At 43.2% G+C, this 25,965-nt stretch overlaps 2 protein-coding genes across 4 annotated transcripts in view; both read left to right on the top strand.

Annotated features, from left to right (window-relative positions):
• LOC116845992 (somatostatin receptor type 2-like) overlaps window positions 1-9,550 on the top strand; it is a 93,468-nt gene extending 83,918 nt beyond the window's left edge. For all 3 annotated transcript variants that reach the window (XM_032819293.1, XM_032819292.1, XM_032819294.1), the window contains one exon: window positions 5,588-9,550. In XM_032819293.1, coding sequence (XP_032675184.1) covers window positions 6,040-7,302 — 1,263 coding nt within the window. In that variant the 5' untranslated portion in view covers window positions 5,588-6,039 and the 3' untranslated portion in view covers window positions 7,303-9,550. The remainder of the gene's footprint in view (window positions 1-5,587) is intronic.
• Window positions 1-25,965, top strand: part of LOC116845990 (guanylate cyclase 32E) — a 143,242-nt gene that overhangs the window by 80,536 nt on the left and 36,741 nt on the right. The gene's annotated exons all lie outside the window — the stretch shown is intronic.

Raw genomic sequence — 25,965 nt, 5'->3', positions numbered from 1 at the left:
CTCTCTCTCTCTCTCTCTCTCTCTCTCTCTCTCTCTCTCTCTCTCTCTCTTTTATTTCTCTGTTTCCATCGTCTCTCTTCGTCTCCCTCGAGGTTTCTGGTCGCTTCTACTGTTATTTCTAGCATCTCCCCAATTTTCTCTCGCGTCCCGTCCGTTTCCTGCAAATATCCATAAAAAACCGTAGGAGAGATGTGTGTTTATCGTGTTTGACGCAAAATTGAATAAACATTTGTGATCCGCGACACCTAGTTAACGCGAATCCGCGTGACCATTAAATCTACCGGTCAACGCGTGCGTTATGGAGTCGCTCTCTTTTTTCATTTTATAATTCCCGACAGTCGTCCTTCGCGCGCGATGTCGTTTTAACAGGCGTAATACCGTTCGTATCGCGGACACGACGCGGCGCGAGAGCAGCGGTGACTAAAAGCAATTTGCAGCTTTTATGTATACCGTGCAGCCTCTCGCGGCCATAATTCTCACACGTGCGTTAAATAACTGATTGAAAATAGTTGCGGGTCGACAAAAACAACACGTCGCGCGGGGGTAGAGGCGGGGATCGATGACAGTGATCCGTGCGGCGATAACGGTGATTACGAGATAGCGTATTACGCGACCGTTTGTCGCATAGTAGAGAATCGCCAGCGCTAAATTGCAGAGCGACGTGAGTACATATATGCATGTGTATATGCAGGGTAAGCTGAAAATTTGAGATAAAAATAATTTTAGAAGAATGCGTAGCCGAAAAACGTGTGTGAAAACCGCTGCGTTCGTGATTTTTAGAAATTGATATAATAACGGGATACACATAGCAACGCGTATAGTCCGCGACCTACATGTGGGGATTTACATCTGTGTGTAACATTCGTAGAATGCGATGCTGTTATATTTAAAAAATATTCCGTTTCGTTGTGACGCGAAAGAGAAAAAATTTCTTCCGTTTTAGTCGTTATTGACGAGAATCCCTACAGCCGGATTTATGGCGCATCGAATTCCCGCGAATTATTTACAGTGCAAGTTGTCGAAAATGCGCAAGCGCGTCTAATTACATCGTGTAGTCACGTGTCAACCAAAGTGTTGAGTGATATCGATCTTGCGTTCAATTTCCACGTAGAATGGCTTTGCAGGTATTGATTACGTATCACGATGTACCGCTGCTTATGTACCGTCGCTGGGAAATTGATACCAATATGTCGCCTCATCATCGTGCTTTATGAAGAACATTATGACTGTCGTTAGTTAGCGGGTGCAAATAGTTGCTAACAGTGATTCCCCTTTTTTCCTTTGCAATTCCTAATTGGATTCTTATCAAGCAGGATAAATTATTTTACATTGAGATTAAGACGCGCGATCTCTCACGAGGACAGGAATTTTTTTAAAAAAGATTAACACGTAATACCGTCGTTTCTCCGCGTAATTTTCATCCGTAATTTCTTGCAGCGCGCGAAAATTTTATCTCTCCTCTATATCTCTTTTCTCGTCGATATTTCAAATTAAACATTCGCGTCACGCAATTTTATTTGAAAGGAGAATATTGCTGGGACGGGTATTAATTGTATATTTTTTAGAAAGACAGAGAATATCATACATGTGATTGAAATAGGAATTGTAAAAGCGTTTGTGTAAGTGACATTATAACGCGCAAATACTCTCGTTTTATCACCGACCTCCGAGATCTCAAAAACAATCAGCGCTGCTCCATTCTCGATTGCGCAAATCTTTTTTCCATTATGAAAAAAGAGTAGATAGAGCGTCGCAATTAAGGAAACTTTAATCGAAATTCGAGATTTAAATTAAAAAGTTATCCGCTCACGGGCTCCATTGTGCCGCCGCGAGTCAATAAAACGAGATTTCACGGAGACATCTGCATTCTTAATAATGCACTGGACGGCGGTCACATGCATGAAATATTCATCGTTCGCGCGTTGACTGCATTAACTGGATGTCCCCGCTTGGGATTTCATTTTCGATATCGCCCGAGATACGACTTGTCGATCGACGCTGAAAATTGCTGAGAGGATAAAATTTTACAATCCCTCCCAATATCTGAAAAGCAAATGTGTCTCGTGAACTTTCCTCTAATATGCAGATTACGATCGTGCAAGAGCTTTGATTGCTTTCGCGCTTGCTTCACCCGAGACACGATATTCTTTTGTTTTCTGTTTTGCATCTTATGGAAAATTTGACGGAATCTCCAGCATGGAAATTATCGCGCGCGAAATTTCATCGCGCAAACTCCAAGGGATTATGTTCGCGGAAAATATTTTAATAATGGATTTACACGAATAAACGATGAACGTTATTTTGCGTGTCCTATGTGTCAAGTATGCTCTTCTAAAGCGAAGAGAATCCACTTTCTCACAAGAGCTGCATCAGCGAAAGAGATAATTTGGTCTATTTATCCGTCCGTAATTGATGTAATCCCGTTGATGGAAACGATCAAAGTTGGACGCTGTATCTAACGGCGTATTACGCTTCTGTCAAATTCACGTCGGCTCGGTAATACTACGTGTGCACGAGTACGCAAGGATGCGTTACGCGTTGCATGTGCGAGCTTCGCGCTGATAACTCTTTATTATTAAATTCTCAAATTTCTGATGAGACGCACGGATTACGTTCGCGGAAAGCGTAATGCAATTGGCAACGTATCTCTTATCAAGAACGCTACGTTATATACGCGGATCGTACATTTCATATAAATTAATTATAAAATTTGTACCAACACGAGTCTCTATAAATACGGTAAATGCGTTGCAAAAAATAGCCTTTTGCCACATCGCATCGCGAAATATCCGTCAATTTCATAATGAATGATAATTAATTGCGGGATAAATTTAATTAATTTTATAATATTTGATTGTTGGAAAGTCACACATACACACACACACACACACAAAATCGTATCAGTTAATCGCATATCGACAGTCGTTCAGGGCGAAGGGCAGTCAAACGTGTCTGAATTTTCGACTCACGATCCGGATACTGCGCGCACATACGTCACATAACGAGACGGGGATACCTTTGTATCCCCGAAAGAACTCGCGCTCTTCACACTAATGGGACAAAACGGAGAAATGCTGCTAAAAAATAAAGGGAATTCCATCATACCTTTCTCGATACAGGAAAGAGAACAGCGTGGAAACGCTTTGTCCGATACACATGCTAATGCCATCTAATGGCGCATCGATCGGAACTCACTAGAGTGCAAAACAAGATTGAGACGGTTCTTTTTCGATGCAGCAAGCTGCCGTTTCATCTCGCGATGCTCCAGAGTATTTGTTTTCGTATCCGTTGCTCCGTGTGGATTTTCCTTGGATGTGTGCGAGCGAATTGCCCACTGCGATCAGTCGCAATTTGCCGTTTCGCAGAGACAAATCGTGGCAAGACGTCTTTTCTGTCGTTCCGTCGGAGAGTAATGTTTTCATGGTAGGTCAACGCGGTAACGGGGATACTCGAAAGTTTGCCGGACTCATAAATATCGGTTGTGTGCACGTGGCGAAGCGGCTTTCAGAAAGGGCGCTACGGATTTATACGCGTTGAATCGAAGGAATCTCGCGCCGCGAGTTCTTTTCCGATTGCGTGCGAATCGTCCATGCTCCACTTTGAAGATAAGATGTCCTATTTGCGTGAGAGTTCACAAGCTGTTTGTACGGTGCGGGAAACTTTCGTTTCGCTCGAGGGTTACTCCGGACAGAGCTATTAGGGACGATTTGAAGGCTTGTTCTTTCTCCGTCCCAAGCGAACCATTCGTTAGGAACTTGCCTGACAGCTTAATGGCGATATATAAATTAAATAATACCCCACTGAAACTTGAAAGAAAATGAATAGCGCTCAATTTAACGTATCTTTTCTTCTGTGCATTTTATTGTAAGAGTTGTGTGCTCATGGCGAGCTCCAAAGTAAAATATTGATGTTTTCAATTGAAAATAAATATGCGAAATTTTCGGATTAAATATCGTGTCTGCAAAACGTGATTTCGCATGAAACGCGAAATTTCAACCGGCCTATGTCAAAGGTATTTCTTTTTTATTCCAATTCTCGTTTGTTCAAATTGATCCCGAATAAATCTATGTGAGCAAACGGTAGATGAATCCAACCGAGCTTAATGGGTTATCACGCCTACCAAAAAGACGTAGATGTCGAGTGAACAATATGATGCGTGGCTGTCCGTCTAATTGCACTCAGGGCAGAATCCGTTCAATATTGCAAGTGCTTTGAAGCGTCAAATGAAGCAACACGATTGATCTCTCCGTCACTCTGAAACACTTACAGCGCCTAAACGGATCTTATCCTTGAAGATACTAACCGAGCCGAAAAGCTACGGTGACACGTGTTGATCCTTTCGTTTTGCCGACATCCCATTATTGTCCCTAGTAAGCAGGAAGCGTTTATCACGTCGCGGCTTCTCCGCGTATCGTTTTACGTCCGCGCTCTATCTGTATCCGTCGAGCGCCAAGTCTCTTCCGCACCTGAGAAACCGTTTGTCCAGCTTACCAGCGCTGTATCTCCCACGTGTGTATAACGCAAAGAGAAGCTTGCGGTTCGCCCGAAACCGGCCGCAGCTTTCGAGTTGCAGCAAAGAGGCTCTCGCAGGTCAGCCTGGGACGTGGCACGAAGGTGCCACATGATCACTCCCATGTTCTCTCTGTTTCCCATTCTCTCTCTTTCTCTCTTTCTCTCTCTCTCTCTTTCTCACACACACACACACACACACACACACACACACACACACACACACACACACACACACACACACACACACACACACACACACACACACACACACACACACACACACACACACACACACACACACACACACACACACACACACACACACACACACACAAACACATATACTCTCTCTCATTTCTCGCTCTCACTCTTGACCCATCAACAAAATTCCCAAGCTATTGTCGGGACGCGCGACAGCTTCCACAAGCAAGATTATTTCCACCGGCAGCGGTGTCGGGAAAATTATCACGTCGCCGCCAGCAGTGCTGTCGCTGTATCGCACTCACAATAGTCCCGTCGTATCTCCATACGCGGCGAAACGGTACCACGACGTGCGCCGTTTTGATTCACTCGCTTCCGCGATCGCAGAAATTACGTCCGCGCGCGAGAGCGGACTGATAAATATTAAATTAACTCCTGCGCGACTTGAATATCAGCATCGAGCTTTTTCCACCGCGAGAAAGGGAAGGAATTTGAAGAGCGAAAATTCAAATAGGGCGATTTAGAAAATTCACAGCGATATGTCCGGCTGTTGCTCGAAAAATATAGTAGAATATTTCCACCGGTGTGGACACTCCCTTACAGTTGCGAGAATTTTACGATGCATTTCAGCGTAGTTTCGCGGCAAGAATCGCAGTTTCCGATCGAGTCTGATCTCGACGGTATAACATTCTCGTTGCCGGCACGTCGGTCTGATCTGCAAATGGAAGATAACGGAGGTCGCGGTTGTGATAAAACTTGCGCAAGTCGCAACATAGAAGCGCGATATTCGCGCCACGTGATTCATCCGGCGAGACGTGACGATATCGACTCGACGTATTTTTGTCAACTTTCCCGTTCTCTCTGTGTGTTTCAGATTCTACTCTCGAAGTTGACGAACGATCCGGTAAAGCGGGCGTGGAGAGGGGGGAAACTCCTCGGCCGAGGCGTTCGCACGGATCTAATGATCTCCGGACTGTGCGCGACGGGCAATTGGCGGAATGACGTCGGCGTCACGTATGTTAGCCCCGTCAACGAAACAAACTTTAGTTACGTCGGTGTCTACGTTATTCCCCGCGAGAATACGAAGAAGATACGTGTAATCCTGTCTCTAATAGAACACGCTGCCGACGCTGCGGTTAATTGGATTATTTCGTGAAGACTCGCGGTAGAGCGGAAAAGTTCCTTTGAATCGCACGTGTTATGCGTATTTGTGTGTGTATATAAGCCCGTGCATCCATTGAAACGGTTCTCATTATCGTTCATCGAAGAAGCTACTCGTTGTTCTCCGAAAAAATCCGCGAGTGATCACCGCCGAAGAGCGCCACGATGATGAACGAAACGATGGATATGATCGATCTTTTTGAAAACCTCACGAACAATCAGTCGACGATATCACCGAATTGCGAGGCCAACCTGCCCATCATCGCGTTGGTCAACCAGGTCCTGTACTCCATCGTCTGCGTGGTGGGCCTCCTCGGCAACACCTTAGTCATATACGTCGTGCTGCGCTTCTCGAAGATGCAGACAGTGACGAACATGTACATCGTGAATCTCGCGATCGCGGACGAGTGCTTTCTGATCGGTATACCGTTCCTGGTGACGACCATTAGCTTGCGCAGCTGGATCTTTGGCAAGATCATGTGCAAGGTGTACATGATCACGACGAGCATCAACCAATTCACCAGCAGCATCTTCCTGTTCATCATGAGCGCCGACCGTTACGTCGCGGTGTGCCATCCGATCTCATCGCCGAAGATACGCACACCCTTCATCTCCAGGGTGGTGTCTCTCAGCGCCTGGGCTACCAGCGCGCTCTTCATGGTGCCCGTGTTTCTCTATGCGAACGCCATGGAGTCTCTGGAGGGCGTAGTGAGCTGTAACATTTATTGGCCTGACAATCATGGCGGCCAGACCACGTTCACCCTCTACACCTTCATTCTCGGCTTCGCCGTGCCTCTGATACTCATACTGAACTTCTACTTCTTGGTGATCAGGAAGCTGCGGACGGTCGGCCCGAAGAACAAGTCAAAGGAAAAGAAACGGTCGCACCGAAAAGTCACCAAGTTAGTGCTCACGGTAATCACGGTGTATGTGTTCTGCTGGCTGCCCTACTGGGTCACCCAAGTCGCGCTGATATACACCCCGCCCAAGCAATGTCAAAGCAGCATCAGCATCACCAGCTTCCTGCTGGCCGGCTTCCTCAGTTACAGCAATAGCGCCATGAATCCGATCCTCTACGCCTTCCTCAGCGACAATTTCAAGAAGAGCTTCCTCAAAGCGTGCACCTGCGCCGCCGGCAAAGATGTAAACGCGGCCTTGCACATTGAGAACAGCGTGTTCCCGCGCAGAAACAAGGCTAATGCCGACAGACTGCAGCCGAATCGGATGATCACATCCGGCCAGTCTAGACTGGAGCTGGAGGACGAGGACGCGGAGAGAGGATTGCTCATCAGCAAAACCTCTACCACCACAGTGACCATGACGTCGCGATCGAACATCACGGTTAGCAGTGAGCCCAGGGATCCGGCGCAGAGGGATAAAGATCTGATTAAGAATGGCGCGCAATTGACTCTATTGACGCAGGTTTAAAGGCCGGATCCGCCGGAGGAGCTCGCTGCGAAGTCGCAGCGAGCCGTTTTTTTTCTCTCCGAATCGCGGGAACAATCGAATTGCTCGGGCATCTCGACATCTGGGTCCTGCGATTACGGCGATAACCGTGCTATCTTTAATTACCGCGCTGTCACGGCGACCGCAATGAGGCCGAGGACCTGGATTAAACACGAGGACGAGAAGTTACTCTCCCGAAGGCGCGTCTCAGACGCTGTCGATGGGTCCATGATCGAAGAATGATTTCACACAATGCACGAGATCGCGATCGGAGATCTCTGGCGAAGTCGCACAACAGCCGCGGCGAATACATCGTGTCGAAGGTCGACAACGGCACGTTGTCGAGTTCGATTTCGTAGGGTCGAGTACGAACGCACGAGAAGACGCATTTCGCGCGGTGACTAAACGGAAACTGCGGTAGAGCGGTCGAAGATTTCCCCGAGAGATAATTCAAAAATATTTTTGCCGATCGACGCGAAAAGTCACTGTGACGGGACGACCAAGCTGGACCTGAAGTATTTTCGCGTATTAACGATTTCCCCTAAGCCGCGCAATGCGTTTATTGTACCTGACGGTCGTTCTCACCGTTTTGACGTTACAACATCGCCCCAAGTTCCCGTGATACGTTCACGCGACGACGAAGATACCGCGCTCAATTCTATAACGCAACGACCAGATCCAGTCAAGACTGTATTCTTTCGCGATAGATGAGAGAATTCCAGAGAGAAGATGAACTCTAATTCTTTATCCGGCAAACTCAAACGCGTCACCGGGCCGAGCATGATAGGTCACGGTGATCGATGACCACCTCATTTTGGCGGACTTCCGAAAATAACGAAAACTGTGGTAGCGCGCTGAAAGAGTTTGAGGACTCGATATCCATTCGGACATTGATCTATGAACATTCGCATGTGATGGGAGGTTCCTCTATGAGCGATTTTGTGATTACTTATCCGCGCGCTTTCGGACAAATGGTGTCGTGCACACGCCAGAGAGTTTTGTCTCTCTTTCTATCTCCTGATAAGAGATGTAACAATTATCGTATACATGCAGGTAGGCAAGATGTATTCGTTAGGTCTGATGTTCCTACGATTACTATTAACGTTCCATTAGCGCGAATGAACAAACGACTGACAATTAATAGACTGTCTTAATGGCGCACCGTGTCAAAAGAAGCGTCGCTTCATTACGCGTAAAGGGACGCATAAAGGGTCTTCGAGGACTGACAAGCAGCAACTCGCTCGATTCGGTGCTGCGAGACCTAAACAATAATCTTGAAATCGCGGGAAAGATACGACATGGCGCCCTCGCTCTCTTTTCCTCTCGGGGCCCGCGTCTCCCTTTTCTATCTTCTCTTGATGCTTCCTTCGTTTGTTATGTCTTTCTCTGCCCTGACAGGAAGATGTACAAAGCGGTGAGGCACCGTTTTAACAATATATAACGGCTGTAATTGCGAGTGATATATGTCGCGTGCGCATTTCTTTAATCATTCCCGCTGGTACATCTTACGCTTGCGAAATGGAGTCGCGGGGCGCCGAGATGAAATTCTTGATAGGAGGAAGCTCACGATGGAGGACCGCAACGTGATGCGTTTTGTCGTGTTATAAAATGTAACACCCGCCACGGTTTATGTCGAGTACGTGCGCGACCTCGTCGAATGCTCGAATGACGGGTGGAATTTGCCGAAAGTATTTCAAGCGTGCCGTAGGGTATCAGGTAAATTTGCAGACATCGCTGAATTATCGAATTTGAACTTTCGAAAGGCTTAACATTTCGCGTCGTTTCTTAATCGATCGAACGGAATGCACGTCAATTTCCTGCGAATCCACTATTCCCTGTCGAAACATATCTTTAGCATATCTTTTTTTTTATCGAATCGCACAAAACGATGCAAGTCGAACTGCCTTTATCACTGGTATTACATTTTTATCGTCGTTTCTACCGCGCTTTTAACTTTTTTACAGAAGCTCGTTTCTGTTACTCCCTCCTTTTATACGTTGAAATTTATCGATCGTAGGGACTGATTTTTCGACGAGATCAAATGACCAATTAAGGATAACGACGTGTCTGTCGTCTGTCAATTCTCGACTCAAATATCCATATACACTGTTAAATCCGTAGTGTCAAATTATACTCAATTTGAGTTATTTTTAACCATTCCTATAAGTCGCCACTGCTCCTACTAAATATGTCGTTAATTTAACTAATGTAATGGAGTTAAATAATTTAAGTAAAGAAATGTATTAAATTTGACTAAAATTTAGTTTATTTTTTATTGTGCATACGTTAATGTAACCTTTGTTTTAGTAAAAAATGACTTAATATTGTTTTTAAATGGGTTGATTAGATGTGGTTGTTTTTTTAAACACATGTTTTGTGTTAAAATAGTAAATTTTGACACACACGGTAGTTAAAAATAACTAAATATTATTTAACTCAAGAAATTGGTTTAAATTTGACCCTCCAATATTTAACAGTGTATACGCTATCTGACGCGTGTGTATCGATTTTTGACAATGAAAACTTCCCTTTGAAACAAGAAATACAGCACGAAGACATTTACGTAATATAAAATACAGAGAAAATTTCGTTCATATGTTTCTCTCGTGAAAAATAACATAAGACGAAACGCATGAGACTAGTGACATGAAAATTGCCTCTACGATAAGTTATTACTATGCACCATGTATATCTCTCATTATAGACTACAGAATCCGTAAACTAAAAGAAAAATATACGCTGATTACCGTATGCTCCAGCGTTCGTTCTCTTCAATCGTCATATCCTTTGATCAGACTCTCTCTCTCTCCCTCTCTCTCTCTCCCTCTCTCTCTCTCTCTCTCTCTCTCTCTCTCTCTCTCTCTCTCTCTCTCTCTCTCTCTCTCTCTCTCTCTCTCTCTCTCTCTCTCTCTCTCTCTCTCTCTCTCTCTCTCTCTCTCTCTCTCTCTCTCTCTCTCTCTCTCTCTCCCTCTCTCTCTCTCTCTCTCTCTCTCTCTCTCTCGCGTTTCGTTTCTCTGTATAAGAAGGCTTTATTCTGCGTGCTGCGTGGATGCAAACAGAATTCTTACTGGAATCATTCGATTTCATTACGCGAAGAAAATTGCACTTTATTTTATTTCAATCTCAGTATGATAACTTAATCGCGTAGCGGAAGTTTTTAATGCAATAATGGGTAAAAATAGTAAAATACGAGAGATAGAAAAGTACATTTTCCATTGCTTATGTTTCTTTTTTACTCGCAGAAATGGTATTTTTTTCGTAACATACATATGCACGTACACGCAGAACAAGTTTGAATATCAATTATAACTTTGTAACGTAATATAAAACGAAAGGTTTACAAAATAAAACAAGGCAGAATTTTTTCATCTGCAACTTACCAATCAACGTGACAGTGATAAGTAAAATTGTTCTCTCACTGTTGGGAAAATAACTAAAGATAACTGAGAAAATTATTTATGTTATCGAATCACTCCATCCATTTTGGAGATTCACGTTAACAGTCTCTATTTTTTCGCTATCTTACATCTTTGCTAATGTTATACTGCTACTTTCATATCGTAAAAAAATATCTACTCGCTGTTTGTACATGCACACGCGTCCGTTCCGCGATACAGATTTTAATACACTTTTATCTCAAGATCATTCGATACTTTGAAAGGAGAAACAAGGCTAATGTTATTCTGTAACTTGAATATTAAAGAATGGAAATATCGAGTATCATGATATTTCTTTCTCTTCCTGTTTTTATGCCATGGACTGACCTGATTATACTTTTTATCAAGATACTGCATTATAACAAATATCTCATTGCGAGAGAGTCACGCAGAAAACTTTCGGGGACTACTTTGCACTTTTAAGTCATACAGTGCTTTGAGCAAAAAAAAAAGACGAGTCTCTTTTCGCCAAAAAAGTTTTTATCGTGTAATTTTGCACGAGACGTCATCGAGCAGATAGTCGAGATTTAGCTAGATTTAGCTGTCTAATAAAAAATCGCAAGCCGCTGACCTACTTAACTGTTTCGCGAAATACTCATTCTTCATCCGGAAAGTAAATATACACGACGCGCGATTCTTCACGGTTACGTGCATTGTGAAGACGCGCGGTAGATTCGAAATTTCTTAATCTGGTTATTGGAAGAACACAACACGTGTACCCCTCCCCGTGTTACCTGTTCGCCTCACTTTCACGCCGTGTTATACGCGTTAAAAGGCTTCGCGTCGGGTGATTAAATCTACACGAGACCGAGTGCAGGACGGAAATTAGGCCACGGGCGTCAACCTTCGTCACGATCTTGTCGCACCTGGATTTCCGCGAAGTTCATAATCCGACGTTTTGGCCGACATGTTCGCCGGCGAGATCCCTCTCTCGTTCCTTCTCTCTCGCTCTCTGTCCCTCGCAAGAGTGAAACGTTACCTTAACTTTCTTAAACTTATCCAGCAGCGGGGTCATAAAGCCCGCCTGGCCCGAAGGGATTCCCCCTTACTTTACTTAACAACGCAACGAAATGCGTCTTCACGCCAAAGTCAGGGTGCAAAAGTGGCGAAAGGCAAAGCGCAGAAAAGAACACGGAAAAGCAGGGAGAGAGAGAGAAAGGGGAGTGTGCAGCTAAAGGGCTTCACACGGTGAAAGTTTATTACGTCCTAGAAAACAATTTCCCCTAAGAGCAATGATAAAGATTAATGAGCGTTATAAAGCCGGGGTGCAATATATACGACGGCGGGGTAATACGTATGGTGGATGTGGTTTGGATCCATCGTCGACCTGGCAGTTTGACAAATTGACTAATTTCGTATACAATATATACGCGATTGCAGGCGCGCGATGCAGACGATGGTCGACGGATTGGACGTGTAGACGACGATTTTTGCACGTCCGCACGTCTCCCTTTTCATCACGTTCTCTACTCACTCGTATTTCTTAACGAACGCCTCTTTCGTGTTTTCTTGTTATTTTTCTTCCTCCTCGCTAGTCTTTTTTTTCTTTTAAAGACGCTGTAACGCAAAATTAGAACGCCTTCTGCTTGTGCGTCATAATGCTCGTAACGCGAGCTCTTAAATAGCAGACACGGTCTTTTCCCGGAAGCCAGATTCTTGTAGAAATAACCGCACATAAATAGTCGACTCGTGCTATAAATGCGTGTTAAATTAAACAATCTGTGTTTCGATATTTTGTCACTCTCTTAAATGCATATATATATGAGTGTTTCTCGATATTTCGCGCGAGATCGTTTAATTAAAATATATTTCGTAAATGTAATGTATACAATCGATGTGAAAAATTGCGCCTGTTGTTTTCCAATTGTTTTTAAAATCGCTTTACGCTAATTTTCGAACAGTGATTGATACGATGTTCGTTTTCATTCGAAATATCTCGTCATTTTAGACAAGGCGAAAATTGACGGTAAATTGCCAGAAAAATAGAACTTGTCACTGCAATTTCGCCGTGACGAAAGTTTATATCCTGCATACTCCACTGTAAAATTTAGTTCTGATACTGTTGCGCGTCACGATTTGATTATTTTCACGATCGCGAATGATTAAACGTGCCGCTCGTAAAATCGGGACGTAATGTCCTTTGAACAACTTCGAACGACACTTTAATCTCTTTTAATGCGACGTCGGATGTTGCCAGATTCGCGAATTACCAGAAGCGACTAGTGCGAGAAATATAAATTTCGTCGCCGCGCGTCACCTATAATTTTCACGGGAAGTATTGGCGATATATGGCGGAAGTAGCTTCCGAACGTAGCCAAGACCGAGGAATAGATAATAATTGACTAACATCTCCGTGCTCGCGGTGCTATAATGAAGGTGCTATAATGAAAGCGATGCACATCGTAGCGATGGAAATCGAATTCACCACGGCAAATTTATCGCGGTCCTTCGGCGCGGAGGAAGTAGTTTAAAAAGAAAAGACGAAATTAGGAATAAAAATAGCAATAGGAATAAATGTGTGACCTTATACGTTCTGCGCGTGCAATTGAATAGTCATCGCGAGGTCACGCTTCAACAAATTCACATGTACGTCCGTCGCGCGACGGTTGCCTCGAAATTTTGCAATCTAAATCAGCTGTCCCCTCCCCGTCGAATCCGTTTCTGTGTTTTCCCGTAGCGTTTCCCCCTCGCCGTTCCCGGAGATTTCTCGTTAAGATTCGCGGAATATCAGAGCTTATCGAACGTCGTCGGAAACGCGTGTCTCGTGATAATAATCGCGGGGACAACAATGAACTCGCTAGGTCGTCCTTTATATTCACTCCCTATGGCTTTTCTTGTCAGCGTAGGACGAAGCTCCTTTCATTACGTGTAATCGAGTCGAAAAATGATCTTGAGAATAGCGTGTTGTGTCGCGTCGAGGCAGAAGAAAAATAGAGCGTTACACGCGCGTGCAGCTTTAAATATCAATTAACGCGGGAAAATTTCTTGATCCGCGAAATCACGCCGCGCGTGGTTGCTGGGTTAAGGGGGAGGGGGTGTTTCAATGGCCGCGCGCAGGTCGGTTACAACGTTGTCCTTTTAAGGACAACGCGAGGAGCGTGCATATCGTGCGAGATATCGATCGACGTTGGTCGCGTACGCCTTCAACGGCAGGCGCCATGCAGGACTCATAAATTGATATCCACTCTACAGCTGCAAGCTAGATCATGTATATCATACGCGCGTTCGCTCCCTGAAAGTGATGACGGGTCAAGGGTCTCATTTTACGATGGCCACACTCTACGTCAGGCTTGTAAAGAAGAAAAAAGTAGGGTTGAGCGCGCGGAATATTAAGAGCCGAGTGAGTTTATCGCGGTTCGAGCATTTCTCTGGCCAGAACGCTACTGTCGTTGTTCACGTCTAGTTCGCGTACGTAGAGGAGATGACTTTTTCTCTTCTTCTTTTTTCGCACGACGCGTTTCGCGAATGTCTGAGCCGGCCTGTCCAAGCGGGATGGACACCTGTCTGCTAAATTTCTCGGACAACTGTGTGATTCGAAAATAGAAAATGATTAATCAACGACGCAGCGAACAAGTTCGCGCGTCCAGGCGTCCTTGCTCGTTACGAATGCAATTAATAATTGCCGTCACGTACCACACCGGTTGCAGTTATTCAGCGCGGCACTCGAGCATCAGACCGATTATTAAATACGCGAATACCACATAATACGTACGCTGATTGCCGCCCAACGTCGTTTGTCCACTCACCACCACCGACGCGCCGGCTTAAGGCTTCATTTACGAGTGACGACAGCTGCGAAATTATCGCACACGCGGAAGCTATACGATCGTGTACGGATCCCTGTGCTCGTTTACGAGCTAGCATGACCCTCTCACGACGTTGTCGTGGTACTTATAAACGCGGGGTCTAGAATGCCTCCCGTCACGTACGAATATCTGTATCGATCTATCGCGAGAAGTAGAGCGCTGAAAACGCGACGAGCAAATTGTGGGCCGTTAATTGTAGACGAGACGAAGAGCTCCTCATAACCGATATCTCTCTCAGTGCGCTTGATTACACGCACACATTCAGAAAATTCACTTCTGCTCTCGGTGGCTTGGATACAGTGGACGCGTTGGATTACAAAGGGTTACGAAGTGAATCTATAACCTGCGCCTTGCCGTCGTAAGAACGACCTGTTGCCGCGACGTGGAAATTTTCCGCTGAATTAACGAAAAATTTATCCTCGCGTACCAATCATTCGCTTCCATGATTGTCTCCTTTGTGCATACAGTATGTTCGTATGTGATTTTAAGCGTTTATTTGTAATAAAAATCAAACAGCCAATTACTGGGCGACCCACCTTCAGAGCGCGACAAAAATTAATTTGAACTGTCGGATCAATTTGTCAGAAGTCATAATTACTTTGTGAGCTGTTTTAATTATAGAATCAACTTATTTTCTAGAGATTTCAGATTAGTATCAGGAATATTTTTATTGACGACGTAAATAGAACAGAGAATAAAAGCTGAAAGCACGTAAAAATGGAATTATGTATTAATCAAATGATTTTATTTGATGAAAAAGTATTTCATATAAATAACACGGAGAGAATTTTATAACAAAAATCTTTATCAAATTTTGTAACGTAGATTGACATTCTGCAATAATTCACTATTCTCTCAATTCCATACAAGGATTGTATGTATATTTTAGAAACTGTAAAATGTGTTATTAAATACTTGCTATATTTTTATCGAAATTTATTATGTTTTTTAGCAAGATAAATTTTCATTGACACTCTATTCCTGAACTTATTATAAGAACATGATAAAATTAAAAATTAATTACACACGAAAAAAAAAACTATGATATTCTCTCCATGTATAGAACATTGGTTGGCCATGAGTCAAATTAATTATCAAATTCGAGGCAAAAAGATGAAATGTGCGTTGCGCAGTCACGATACACACCCTCTAATTCGTACAGCAAATAATATTTATGCACCCTTCTCAAGCCGTCTGATAGTTCTATGTGCGTTATAAAAGGAAGTAATTATCGAATTGGTCGCGAGTCGCATTAGCCGGCGCAAGTGGCTCGCCTTGTCGTATATTTCCCCGGACAAAATAGATGTTGACTTCGTCAATATCCATTAATATCGTCAGACGCTTGAATCAACCGAGCCAAAGCCTAAATTGAACCAATTGAATGAAGCTCGACAATCCACACCGTGGCTGGCGTATCCTCCACGTCGCAGGCGTAGCCTTCACAGCAAAATCAACTGCTCTCACCCCCATCTGCCCGTCCTCATCCCTCGCTCGATCGCAACTCGAGCCGAAGATTTATAGAGTTTCCTGTCAGTTGGTGACCACAGTTAACGCGGCCGGGATAATTTATTAATTCTGTTAATTTATTAGAAATGCATTCGTCCATGGTCGATTGAACTCGCGACGGCCGTTACTCGTGGATAATATCCGCGGCGGCGATATGTACGGCCGGGGCCGTTTGTTCATTCGTTCGATTATTAAACACGCCGATATCGCAGAATACGAACGCTGATTGCCGGACGGCGTGTTTATGCCTCGATTACTAGGTCCCTTTGCTCTCGCAAGTCCGTCCCGCACGTGGCTGTCCGTTTGATTCGTCGATGATCGCCACCCTGGAGCGACAGAATATCAGCGGGCGCGTAGAACTCTGCGTAACTATCATGGTCGCCTTTACTAAGTCGCTTTTACACAGTATGACGCGCAAATCACTCGAGACCGGTGTAGGACCTGGACGAGTTGACGAGCGAGAGCCCTTTGCGCGGGGAAATCGCTGAATATCGCGGAGAAGAGCAGGGGGTGTGCGCACTTCACGCCGATGACGTTTAACGCGACACGGGGGTCTGTCAGATACTCTAAGCACACACAGGAAAACAAATTTGGATTGAATCGATCAAGTATCTGCTGAAATGTGAACGAACCAGAATTCCGCTTGAGAATTCTGTTCAAGTTAACAAGACAAATACAAAAAATTTTGTTAACTTGAACAGAGAATTTGGATAATTTCAACCTGGAGAATTCTAATCCGATCATATTTCATCAAAATATTTAGTTACTTTAACCAAATTTCTTTTCCAAATATACTTGCGCGTTTGAGCGCGTTGATTGGTTCAAAAAAGAAAGCTGAAAGGTCAGTTGATGCGTATTTTCAAGTTGGCAAAAGTTAGCACGAGATATTTTACAACAAAATATAACGAAATTGATTGCAGCACACATAAGCGCAATTGCAGTTGTATAATAAATATTAATATTATTTTATTAATATTAATAAAATAACGCGCTTATTTCGGCGTCTCAGATTTTATTGTGTTAACGGAAGGCGGAAAAAACTCGTGCAATGAGTGGTTGTTGATCGATCGCGCCAGGTCATTGACATTTAAAAGCCGTCGTCGAATTTGCATTTTAAATTCGGTTGATTCGGTTCATAAATATTTTTTTTTAGAATTTTCGCGCTCGCTGCTCTGTACTCGATGCATACGAACGCCGTTTCAATTGAGCCACAATGTGCAGTTTAATTACAAATTGGTTGGTTGTAAAATCAGAGAAAACGCACGGATATTATATGCGTGCTACCTACGGCCTCAGTATGATGATGTTTACTATTCAGATTGTGTAGCTATTAATCTCTTAATGAATTGGACATCCTCGTTTCCGGCGCAATTGCATGTTCGACGAGACTTGCTATTAATCGCGCTTCCGCCATTACCGATTGTCGCCACCTCGATTGATTTTCGATAAATATGCCGTCATCAAAGGCATTAGTCGAACCTGAGCGCAGCACATTGAAGTATAGACACTATTGTCTCGTGGTAAATCGACTGGTATCGGATATGCGCTAAGCGTTGACGCGGTGTTATTCCAGCATATCGGTTTTAGCGCGGCATTAAAAGTATCTGGCTACGTTAAGGAGAGATTAAACGGGGCAGTGTATTTCTGTCTAATGGCAGTACGAATGGGAGATTAAAGGTCGTTGCTATTTCTCTTTCTCCCTTTCTTTTTAATGTACGTAGAAACCACCGCGAGGAGAAGTTGTTCCGCGATTCTGACCGCGTTCAACGATCGTTATTGACGCGAGCGGTATTCCAGTCCGTGTCCGTCGAAACGCGCACTGTAACTCTTCGTTCCGCGCGCGTGGAGAAGCAATTGATTTCCGATGGGCATTTGTCACCGGACGATCCTAATGAAATCCCGACGAAGATCGGAAGTAGAACGACAGAGAGGGGACAAATCTGGGACAAAGTGGTGCGCGGAGAAAAGTATTTCGGAACGGAGTTCACTAACCGGAAAGTTGACGACTACCGTTCAGACTGGAAAAAAAACGTCGCGCACGTTTTTATGTAAAATTTCTTTAGTCGAGTAAAATTACTGGGATCGCGGCAATGGAATTACGATTGCGTGTATCGGTTATAACTGTAATTGCGTAATTATATAGAAATAATGAGAATATTTTCCCGGTTTATTCGTCGCAGATTCACTGGAATTTAACGATAAAATCACCTTTTGAAAGAAACCAATTTCGATAAAATACGATATACAGCCTCTGTCAGCCCTTCCTCCCCTGAATCTCATTAACAACGCGTTAGTTACAAAGGGTAGTTCCACACAAACGGCTCATTATCATAATTACGGCAACTACATTGGATCCACCTACACAAATTCGTAAGAGAATTGGTGAATTGGGGAATACGGCAATTATCGGCAGGGATAAGTAAAGTCGATCGAAAATTCATAACCGCATCCGCAAAACTGCATCTGCGTGCCCTGTACAGAACTTGCGAGCAGATGAACGTTCACTCCAAAATGCAATCAGTGTATTCATCAGTGAAAAGCTGTACTTACGACTCGTAGTTTAGTCATAAGTGTTGCAAACAGCAAAATCTCGCTGAGGGGATCAGTTAATAAGTAACGACTGTTACTATTATTGATGCAGTTTGCAAACACAGACAATGTTATTGCGCGCAAATGGAAACTGTTAATTCCATCATCACCAACATAGAAATTCTCTTTTTTCTGCGTAGAAATTTTGCAGTAATTTTGCAAATGTTCCACTGGTTCAAATCAGTGAGATATAAGATGGAGGAATAAGGTGGAGGCGTTTTCACAGAAAATCGACGAATATATACTGATTATCGGTATACTACTTTTACCAATTCAGTCCATCATCACCAACACAGAAATTCTCTTTTTTCTGCGTAGAAATTTTACAGTAGTTTTGCAAATGTTCCTCTGGTCCAAATCAGTGAGATATAAGATGGAGGAATAAGGTGGAAGCGTTTTCACTGAAAATCGACGAATATACACTGATTATCGGTATACTACTTTTACCGATTCAGTCAGAAACATTTTTACTAATCCACTTGAAGACAATTTAATTAGGGGAGAATGTGCGCGCACATTTCGCGCTGTCTCGATACGCACGACACGATCTACCAACGCTCGATGCATGCCATATTTACTGGCCGTAACTTTCCGGCAACGACACATGGCCATCAAGCAAATTAAATTTCGCATCAACGTCTAATCGCCCGCGTAAATTTCTACGGCGATCTAATCAGTTAATGTTCCATCATCGCACCGGATCGGTATTGCGCGTCGCGCCAACGCGACCTCCGCGGAATAACTCCGGTCTCGCTTTGGAGTCGGACAAAATCGTCGCTACTTCGCTATCTTGGATACATTCTGAGACACGACAACCGACATATTATTTACTGCTCGATTGGCACGAGCGCGCATATCGCCGTTGATCCAGATGCGCGCTAGTTTCCGCGACAACGCGAATGAGAAAACGCGCGGCACGACGCCAATACAAACCGTCGCTCCGTTCTCGCTCCACAAGTTGCGCGAATTGAGACACCACTGATCGCGTTGAAAAGTTTTACGCGCAGGGCGTCAGATTTATGCGCCCGAGAGCGCGATTTTACGTCCTGCTTCGCGAAACAAAACCCGCCGTCGCGTGACCGAGTGCTCTCGTCGAATCCGAGCGACGTTCATTCAATAACTGCGAAATCGCGCGCCACAAAGGAAGAAGTCGATAAATCTGTCCGCCGACAGTCCCATAAACATTCCCGGACACTTTGATGTTAAAGTGCGCAATGCTGGAGACGCGCGATTGTGAGATATTTTGTCCGCAGCGACTCTCATTCGAGTCACAATTTTTATTCCTTTATAATATGGCAGAGACAGAGTGTCCCAAAATTGTGCAGTAAATCAATAGCGTATTTTGAATTACTGTCGAAAATTCTTATGTGAAAATGTCGAGAAAACTCGTCATTTATTCACGGAAAAAAGGATTGGTTGAATTAATCAATTAAAATATTTGGTCGAATATGAACGATCCAGAAATTCCGATTGAAGTAACTCGAATTCTGTTTAAGTCAACAAAAAGTCTTGTTAACTTCAACAGAATTCAGGTTATTTCAATCGGAATTTTTAGATCGTTTATATTCGACCAAATATTTAGTTATTTCAACCAAACCTTTTTTTCCGTGTTGCGACTTTTAAATTTTCAACTTTGCATATCTTTGTGTGCGAGTTTTTGATTATAGTCTCTGTTGAGGTACATTCCACTTGTGAAATAAATTAAAAAATGAAATTTCCTTATTTATCTGGCTTGCCGAAATTGAGTTTGCTAAAAAGTTGCCTTTCTCATCGATTTATAATCTGAAAAGTGTCGACATGGATTTTATTTTATCAGCATTGTCGACTTCAATTAAGCTCCAGAAAGCACTGCTGAAAGGTCAATAATTGCAAATGAAAAACAGGCATTGATTTACATTGGAATAAATGACCATAACTCATTATGAAATTAACATAAAGATTCGCGCGGATAAAATTTCTCTATTGCCAGCTCGGCTGTTATAACTTTTTGTGCAAATTAACGACGAACTGCGCACGCGAGCCCTTCGCTTATGTACAGTTTACCGTGACGATGCGGGTCGGAAAATCATTCGGCCACTCAAAAATTCTCCGTTTATGCGAAAGCTCGGCCATTTCGACACAGGTATTTTCCGATTTGTGCGTTCCGTAGTCAGTATCCTTCCGCCTGAGGGAATCGTCTTGCCCTCGTCACGCCCTACAGATCCTGGAAATTCCCTGAAATGCGCTCTTAAGCGCCGTGACTCGCCAGAAATGCACCTGTTAAACGACCCAAGCCGCCGATGCACCGTTAACGCTCGACCGTTTGCGATTTCGTCCGATTAAGCCGAATCTCTCGGATGCAGGCGTATTTCGCATAGCCGAGCGCGAAAATACACGTTTTTATTAAAGCGTGAATTAGAACAGAGACTGTCAGACCAGGCTCGCGAGTGGTAGCGCGTCAAAGGAACTCTTTGAAAAGAGCCTGACTCCTAAAATGCGTCTTGCCTTCGGATAGGACGCTTCCACGCTGCGCAACGTACATTTTTGTACGTCTATTTTGTAAGTCGCCGTATTATAAATATCTCGGGTAATCTCTCGAGTGCTCTTCGACACGAGGACAGCGTTTAATTAATCCGGCGACTTCAACGAACGAGCGGACACGAGTGCGCGTGCACGAGCGCGCATCATGTATAAATATAAATATTGCGTTCAACTAGCGATTTGTCAAATAAAAGGAAAAGAAACGTGTGTAATATCGATCGTAAACGTGTGTAACAAAAGTCTATTCGCAATCTATGGTGTTCTCGTTAAGCTCATACACACACACATATATTCACACACACATACACATACATACACAAGGTAAATGTCCCAATGACTGAACTAATAAGAAAACACGAATTTTGCATTTTTATTAATAAATCATTAGTGGAATTACTAAGAAAACTAACGTTTATATAAAATTCTGGTTTATCGAGTGCAATCGAGAAAAAAAAGACATAAATAATAAATATTAATTATAAATTTTAATGAGATATTTAAATAATACCGATTGCGCCAGTAATTGAACTAAAAAGTTAATCATGTGCTAATTATCGAAACAGACTCAGTCAAAGAGGTATTTTTTAATTAATTTTCGATGAAATATACTTCAACAGATTCTGACCAAAAAATACAAGATACTAGGTACAAAGATATATATGGTGTTGAGAATCTAAAAGTTGCAATAAATGACGAACTCTCACAACGCATTAGGTTCTTCGACTCTAATTAAGCTTTAAAGTACACTATTGAAATATCGCCCGGTTTTGGGATATTCAGTGTATCACATTGTGAAAGAATAAGAATTGGAACTGAGTTTGTATTATTCGATAAATATTGAATGATCATTAAATAATATCACAAATTTGCGTAAAGAAATATCTTTTAACGAAATTTTAAAGGCTCTTCAAGAGTATTAAATACAAAATAATAACAAGTACAAGTTTCAATTAATGGGATATTTTCCTTATTGTCTCATTCCGCGACGCGAATGTCGTCGTTCTTCGTCGACGCAGTCCCGCCGGCGTATCTCGATGTGTCTGTAAAATTTGTATTAAACATTACACTGTAATATGTATCGAACACTATAAACTGTGTGCGACAAATACGCGCGTTACGTCTAAGCCAAAAAACTGTATCTAATGTAAGTACATAAATAGGCATGTGCACAGTGTATTGTGTGGAACTGTTTAACTGTTTCCTTGTACATAACATTAAGAGGAACGTTTGCGTCGGAAATTAACCGTCAGCACTTTTTTAAGCGCTAAATATCGATCTAACGCAAACTTTTCGCGTGACTTCTAAAAGGAGCGACAGGAAAAGGCGACAGGAAATTTAATTCTATCTGTATGTGTGTGTGTGTGTGTGTGTGTGTATGTAGTTACAGCGAAGAGGACGGTCGCCCCTAATTAAGACATTCGGTCGAATATAAAGGAATTCTCTCGTGCGAAACGAGGTCGCATTTGTCGTATGAACGTCGCGCAAATGAAGCTTGGACACTCGCTCACCGGCGACCAGTCACTTTTCCAAAATAAAGTAACCCATTCACACACACGCACACACACCCACACACATACTTATATACATACATACATACATACATACACACACACACACACACACACACACACACACACACACGCAAGCATCACTGCACGTTATTATGTGAATTTATCGAATAACTCGCTGTGCGTTTTAATCGAATAATAAGCGAAGTCTCACGAGAACGCTTACGTCGAGATCTCTCGTTGTTATTTGCCAACGCAAGAAGAGTACCACCATCCTCTCCTCCCTCTCCTCCCGCAGTAAGAAATATACATGTCTCATTCGGAAAAATGCAAACGAATGTTTCCCATAAAAGTTTTACGGCGTCGAAGGGCATGCAATGGGCTAAGGTTTCTCTCTCTTTTTTCTCCTTAGTTTTACGAAGCACGTCGTCTGGAATATGAAGTCTTTTCGAATATATGAAACCGCACCCTACATTTTTTTTTGTAGCTTCCGTCGCACGAACGCGAACAAATTTCCCGGCGAGAAACGGAAAAAGAGAAGGAATATACCCGCTCACGTGGAAGGAAAAATGATAACAGTGTCCGTCTAATAAACGTTTAGTTAATTAATTCTTATCTTCTGTCGAACAAATGAAGGACACATCGAAAAGTACAAATCTCATATAATATATGCGTTGAAAAAATATTACAGCAGCCAACGACATACTTTGCATATTCGGTTTAATTTAATATCGCCTCCAGAGACTACCATGAGCTGTGCTCACACAGGAGAACGTTCTCGAATTCACCGAAGAATCTACCGGCAAAATGTATTCCACGCGCGTGTATTTCGCACCCGACGGAACGGAATATCCAATGCCGACTGCGGTTCTACGTGCGAGCGCCTTCGTCGAAGTGTTCACGTCGTGACCGACGTCTAATTATTGCAATCACGAATTGGATGCAGATCTATCTATTCTCGATTAGAAGCCGCGCGTGTCTCTCCGCAAAATTGGATCTTCCACGAGCGGGATTCTTGCGACGAAGGGCGATATAACCCGCGAACAACATTCGTGACGAACGTATGACACGATCAATCCATCTGTCGCGAGGACATCCGTTACATTTTTATTCGCGAGAAAAATCATATTATTTGTGGCATTTATTGGCGAAGCGCGCAGTCGAGCTTTGATTTCTCGCTGAGTCTCGGAGCCACACGGTAAACTACTTTTTAATTCGCGCTTGATTCGCACAAATTAATCACGTGAGAATATTGCGACTCCTTGTATTTTTGAGATTGAGTATTGTGATCTGACCGGGTCTTCTCGATGAATAACCGATTTTTCACTGCTTTTCAACAGAATATTCGCGATCTTTTTTGATTTCGACAATAGTATTCCTCGCGAATCGAGTGTAGAATGAAGTTTTTGTAACTTTACGCAGCCAAAGTTTAAGATTGACTTTCGGCGAGCGCACCGAGACGCTCGTGTATTATCGAACTAGCGCGACTCGAAACACGAATGGTTCTTTTCGAGCCAGATTAGTTTTCTCGAATCATCATCCAAGAAAAGTTTCACCGGCTTCTACATAAACGAGATTCCGAAACGATGTACAGCTCGCGGCCGAAAGCACATCTCACGATTTCCCGCGAAGATAAAATTCTAAAAGCACACTCCGCTTAAACGGGGCGAACGTATTTACTTTGTTGTGCTTCATAGCGTAAAGCGGTACACTTTATCTCGACGATAAGAAATACACATCTTTACTCACCGCGATTTGTAAAGTAATAAATCCAAGTAAGAGTGTGTATGTGCCGTGGTGAACAAAAATCGCTGCTACGGCAGACCGCGGCTGTTATGAGAAATTTTGAGGAAAGCGTCAGAAGTGCAGAAGGTAAGATTACTATGCCGTAAGTGTGTGTATGTGTTTCAGTTTCTCTTGTGGGAACATTTTCAACGATTTGCAAGTTCGGCTTTGCCGAAGGAGCGAGAAAATCTTCGAAAGTTTCTATTAAGCTCGCGTAAAAGAGACGGGGAGATGATCGGGCGACTTCATTTTTTCGGAGCGACGCGGATCCTGTTTATTCCTCGCTCGCGTCTTTGCATTCGTTGAAAATACGGTTATCCTTAGGGCATTCTTACGGCCGATTTGCGAGGTAGTCGGGTGTGTACGGGATACCCTTACAATGGCCGGAGGAGAGGAGAGGCGATATGGCGAAAGGGCCAGCGACTACGCACGCGAACAGCTTACCTCGGACGAGAAAGTCTCCGGCGAGACGAGGGCTCCTCGAAGGCTCCTCGAGGTTACTGTCCTTGAGAGCTTTCGGGTTATGGAACTTCGATGCGACATCACGTCACATCGATGAGAAAAGCTATTCGCTACGAACGCACTTTCTGTCCCCCTTTTATGCTTTCGGCTCGTGTTGTACGTTCGAAGGAATTATAAGTTACGAACATAAGTTATGAATCACGACGGTGACATTTGAGAGACATTTTAATGTTCTTCTTTTCTGAGTTGAGAATAGGGGAAGTGAGAATGTTTTAATGTATTGATAGTGAGTCTTGGCGGTGACATCTGAGCAATATTTTAATGTTAACTTCTTTTTTAAACTAAAAAAGAGAGAGCTGAGAATGTTTTAATATATTGAGTATTTGCAAGTGGAGAAAAAGTTCCAGGAAGGAATAAGAAAGATCGACAAGAAGGATTGACTTCAATACTTTATCTAGCATATTCTGATTTACATTCACACAAACACATACACACACACACACATATATATATATATATATATATATATATATATATATATATATATATATATCTGAACGGAAATATCTTGTCAAACTTTCATGACAAGAGAGTATAAGTTGGGATTTTACATATATCTGCATACGTGGCTCAGACAAAATGGAGTTGGCCCTTAATAAATCCTTATAAAACATCATTTCCCTCTTTCCACGTTGACTGAGAGCGAAATTCTCCGGGAGCAATGATTTCCTTCGAGATTTGCTTTCCGACTTCCCAGTGAAGCATGACTGTCGGCAGTCGATGTATTGACAATGTCGTGTCTTTTGCCGAAAGAGGAAGGAAACGAGATTTTGCCGAGACCTTTTTGAAACGCTGTGCTTTAAGAGATATCTTTTAGACTGTAAATGCTGCGGGCTACTGTACGAAACGTAACGATGTTCCTCTGTGATGTTTCAAGTTCACGAGGACTCAGCGCGAAACTAGCTTACGAAAGCTAACCAATATTCCGTTTCTTGGCTCACGTGTAATTTATATATTTGCAATTTAAGCTCT

The sequence above is a fragment of the Odontomachus brunneus genome, unplaced genomic scaffold (genome assembly GCF_010583005.1).
Source record: "Odontomachus brunneus isolate Ranch 3 - 2012 unplaced genomic scaffold, Obru_v1 Obru_scaffold_059, whole genome shotgun sequence".
Classification (NCBI taxonomy): Eukaryota; Metazoa; Arthropoda; class Insecta; order Hymenoptera; family Formicidae; genus Odontomachus; species Odontomachus brunneus.
The sequence above is the reverse complement of the archived record's forward strand: the minus strand, read 5'-3'. Positions and strand labels throughout refer to the sequence as shown.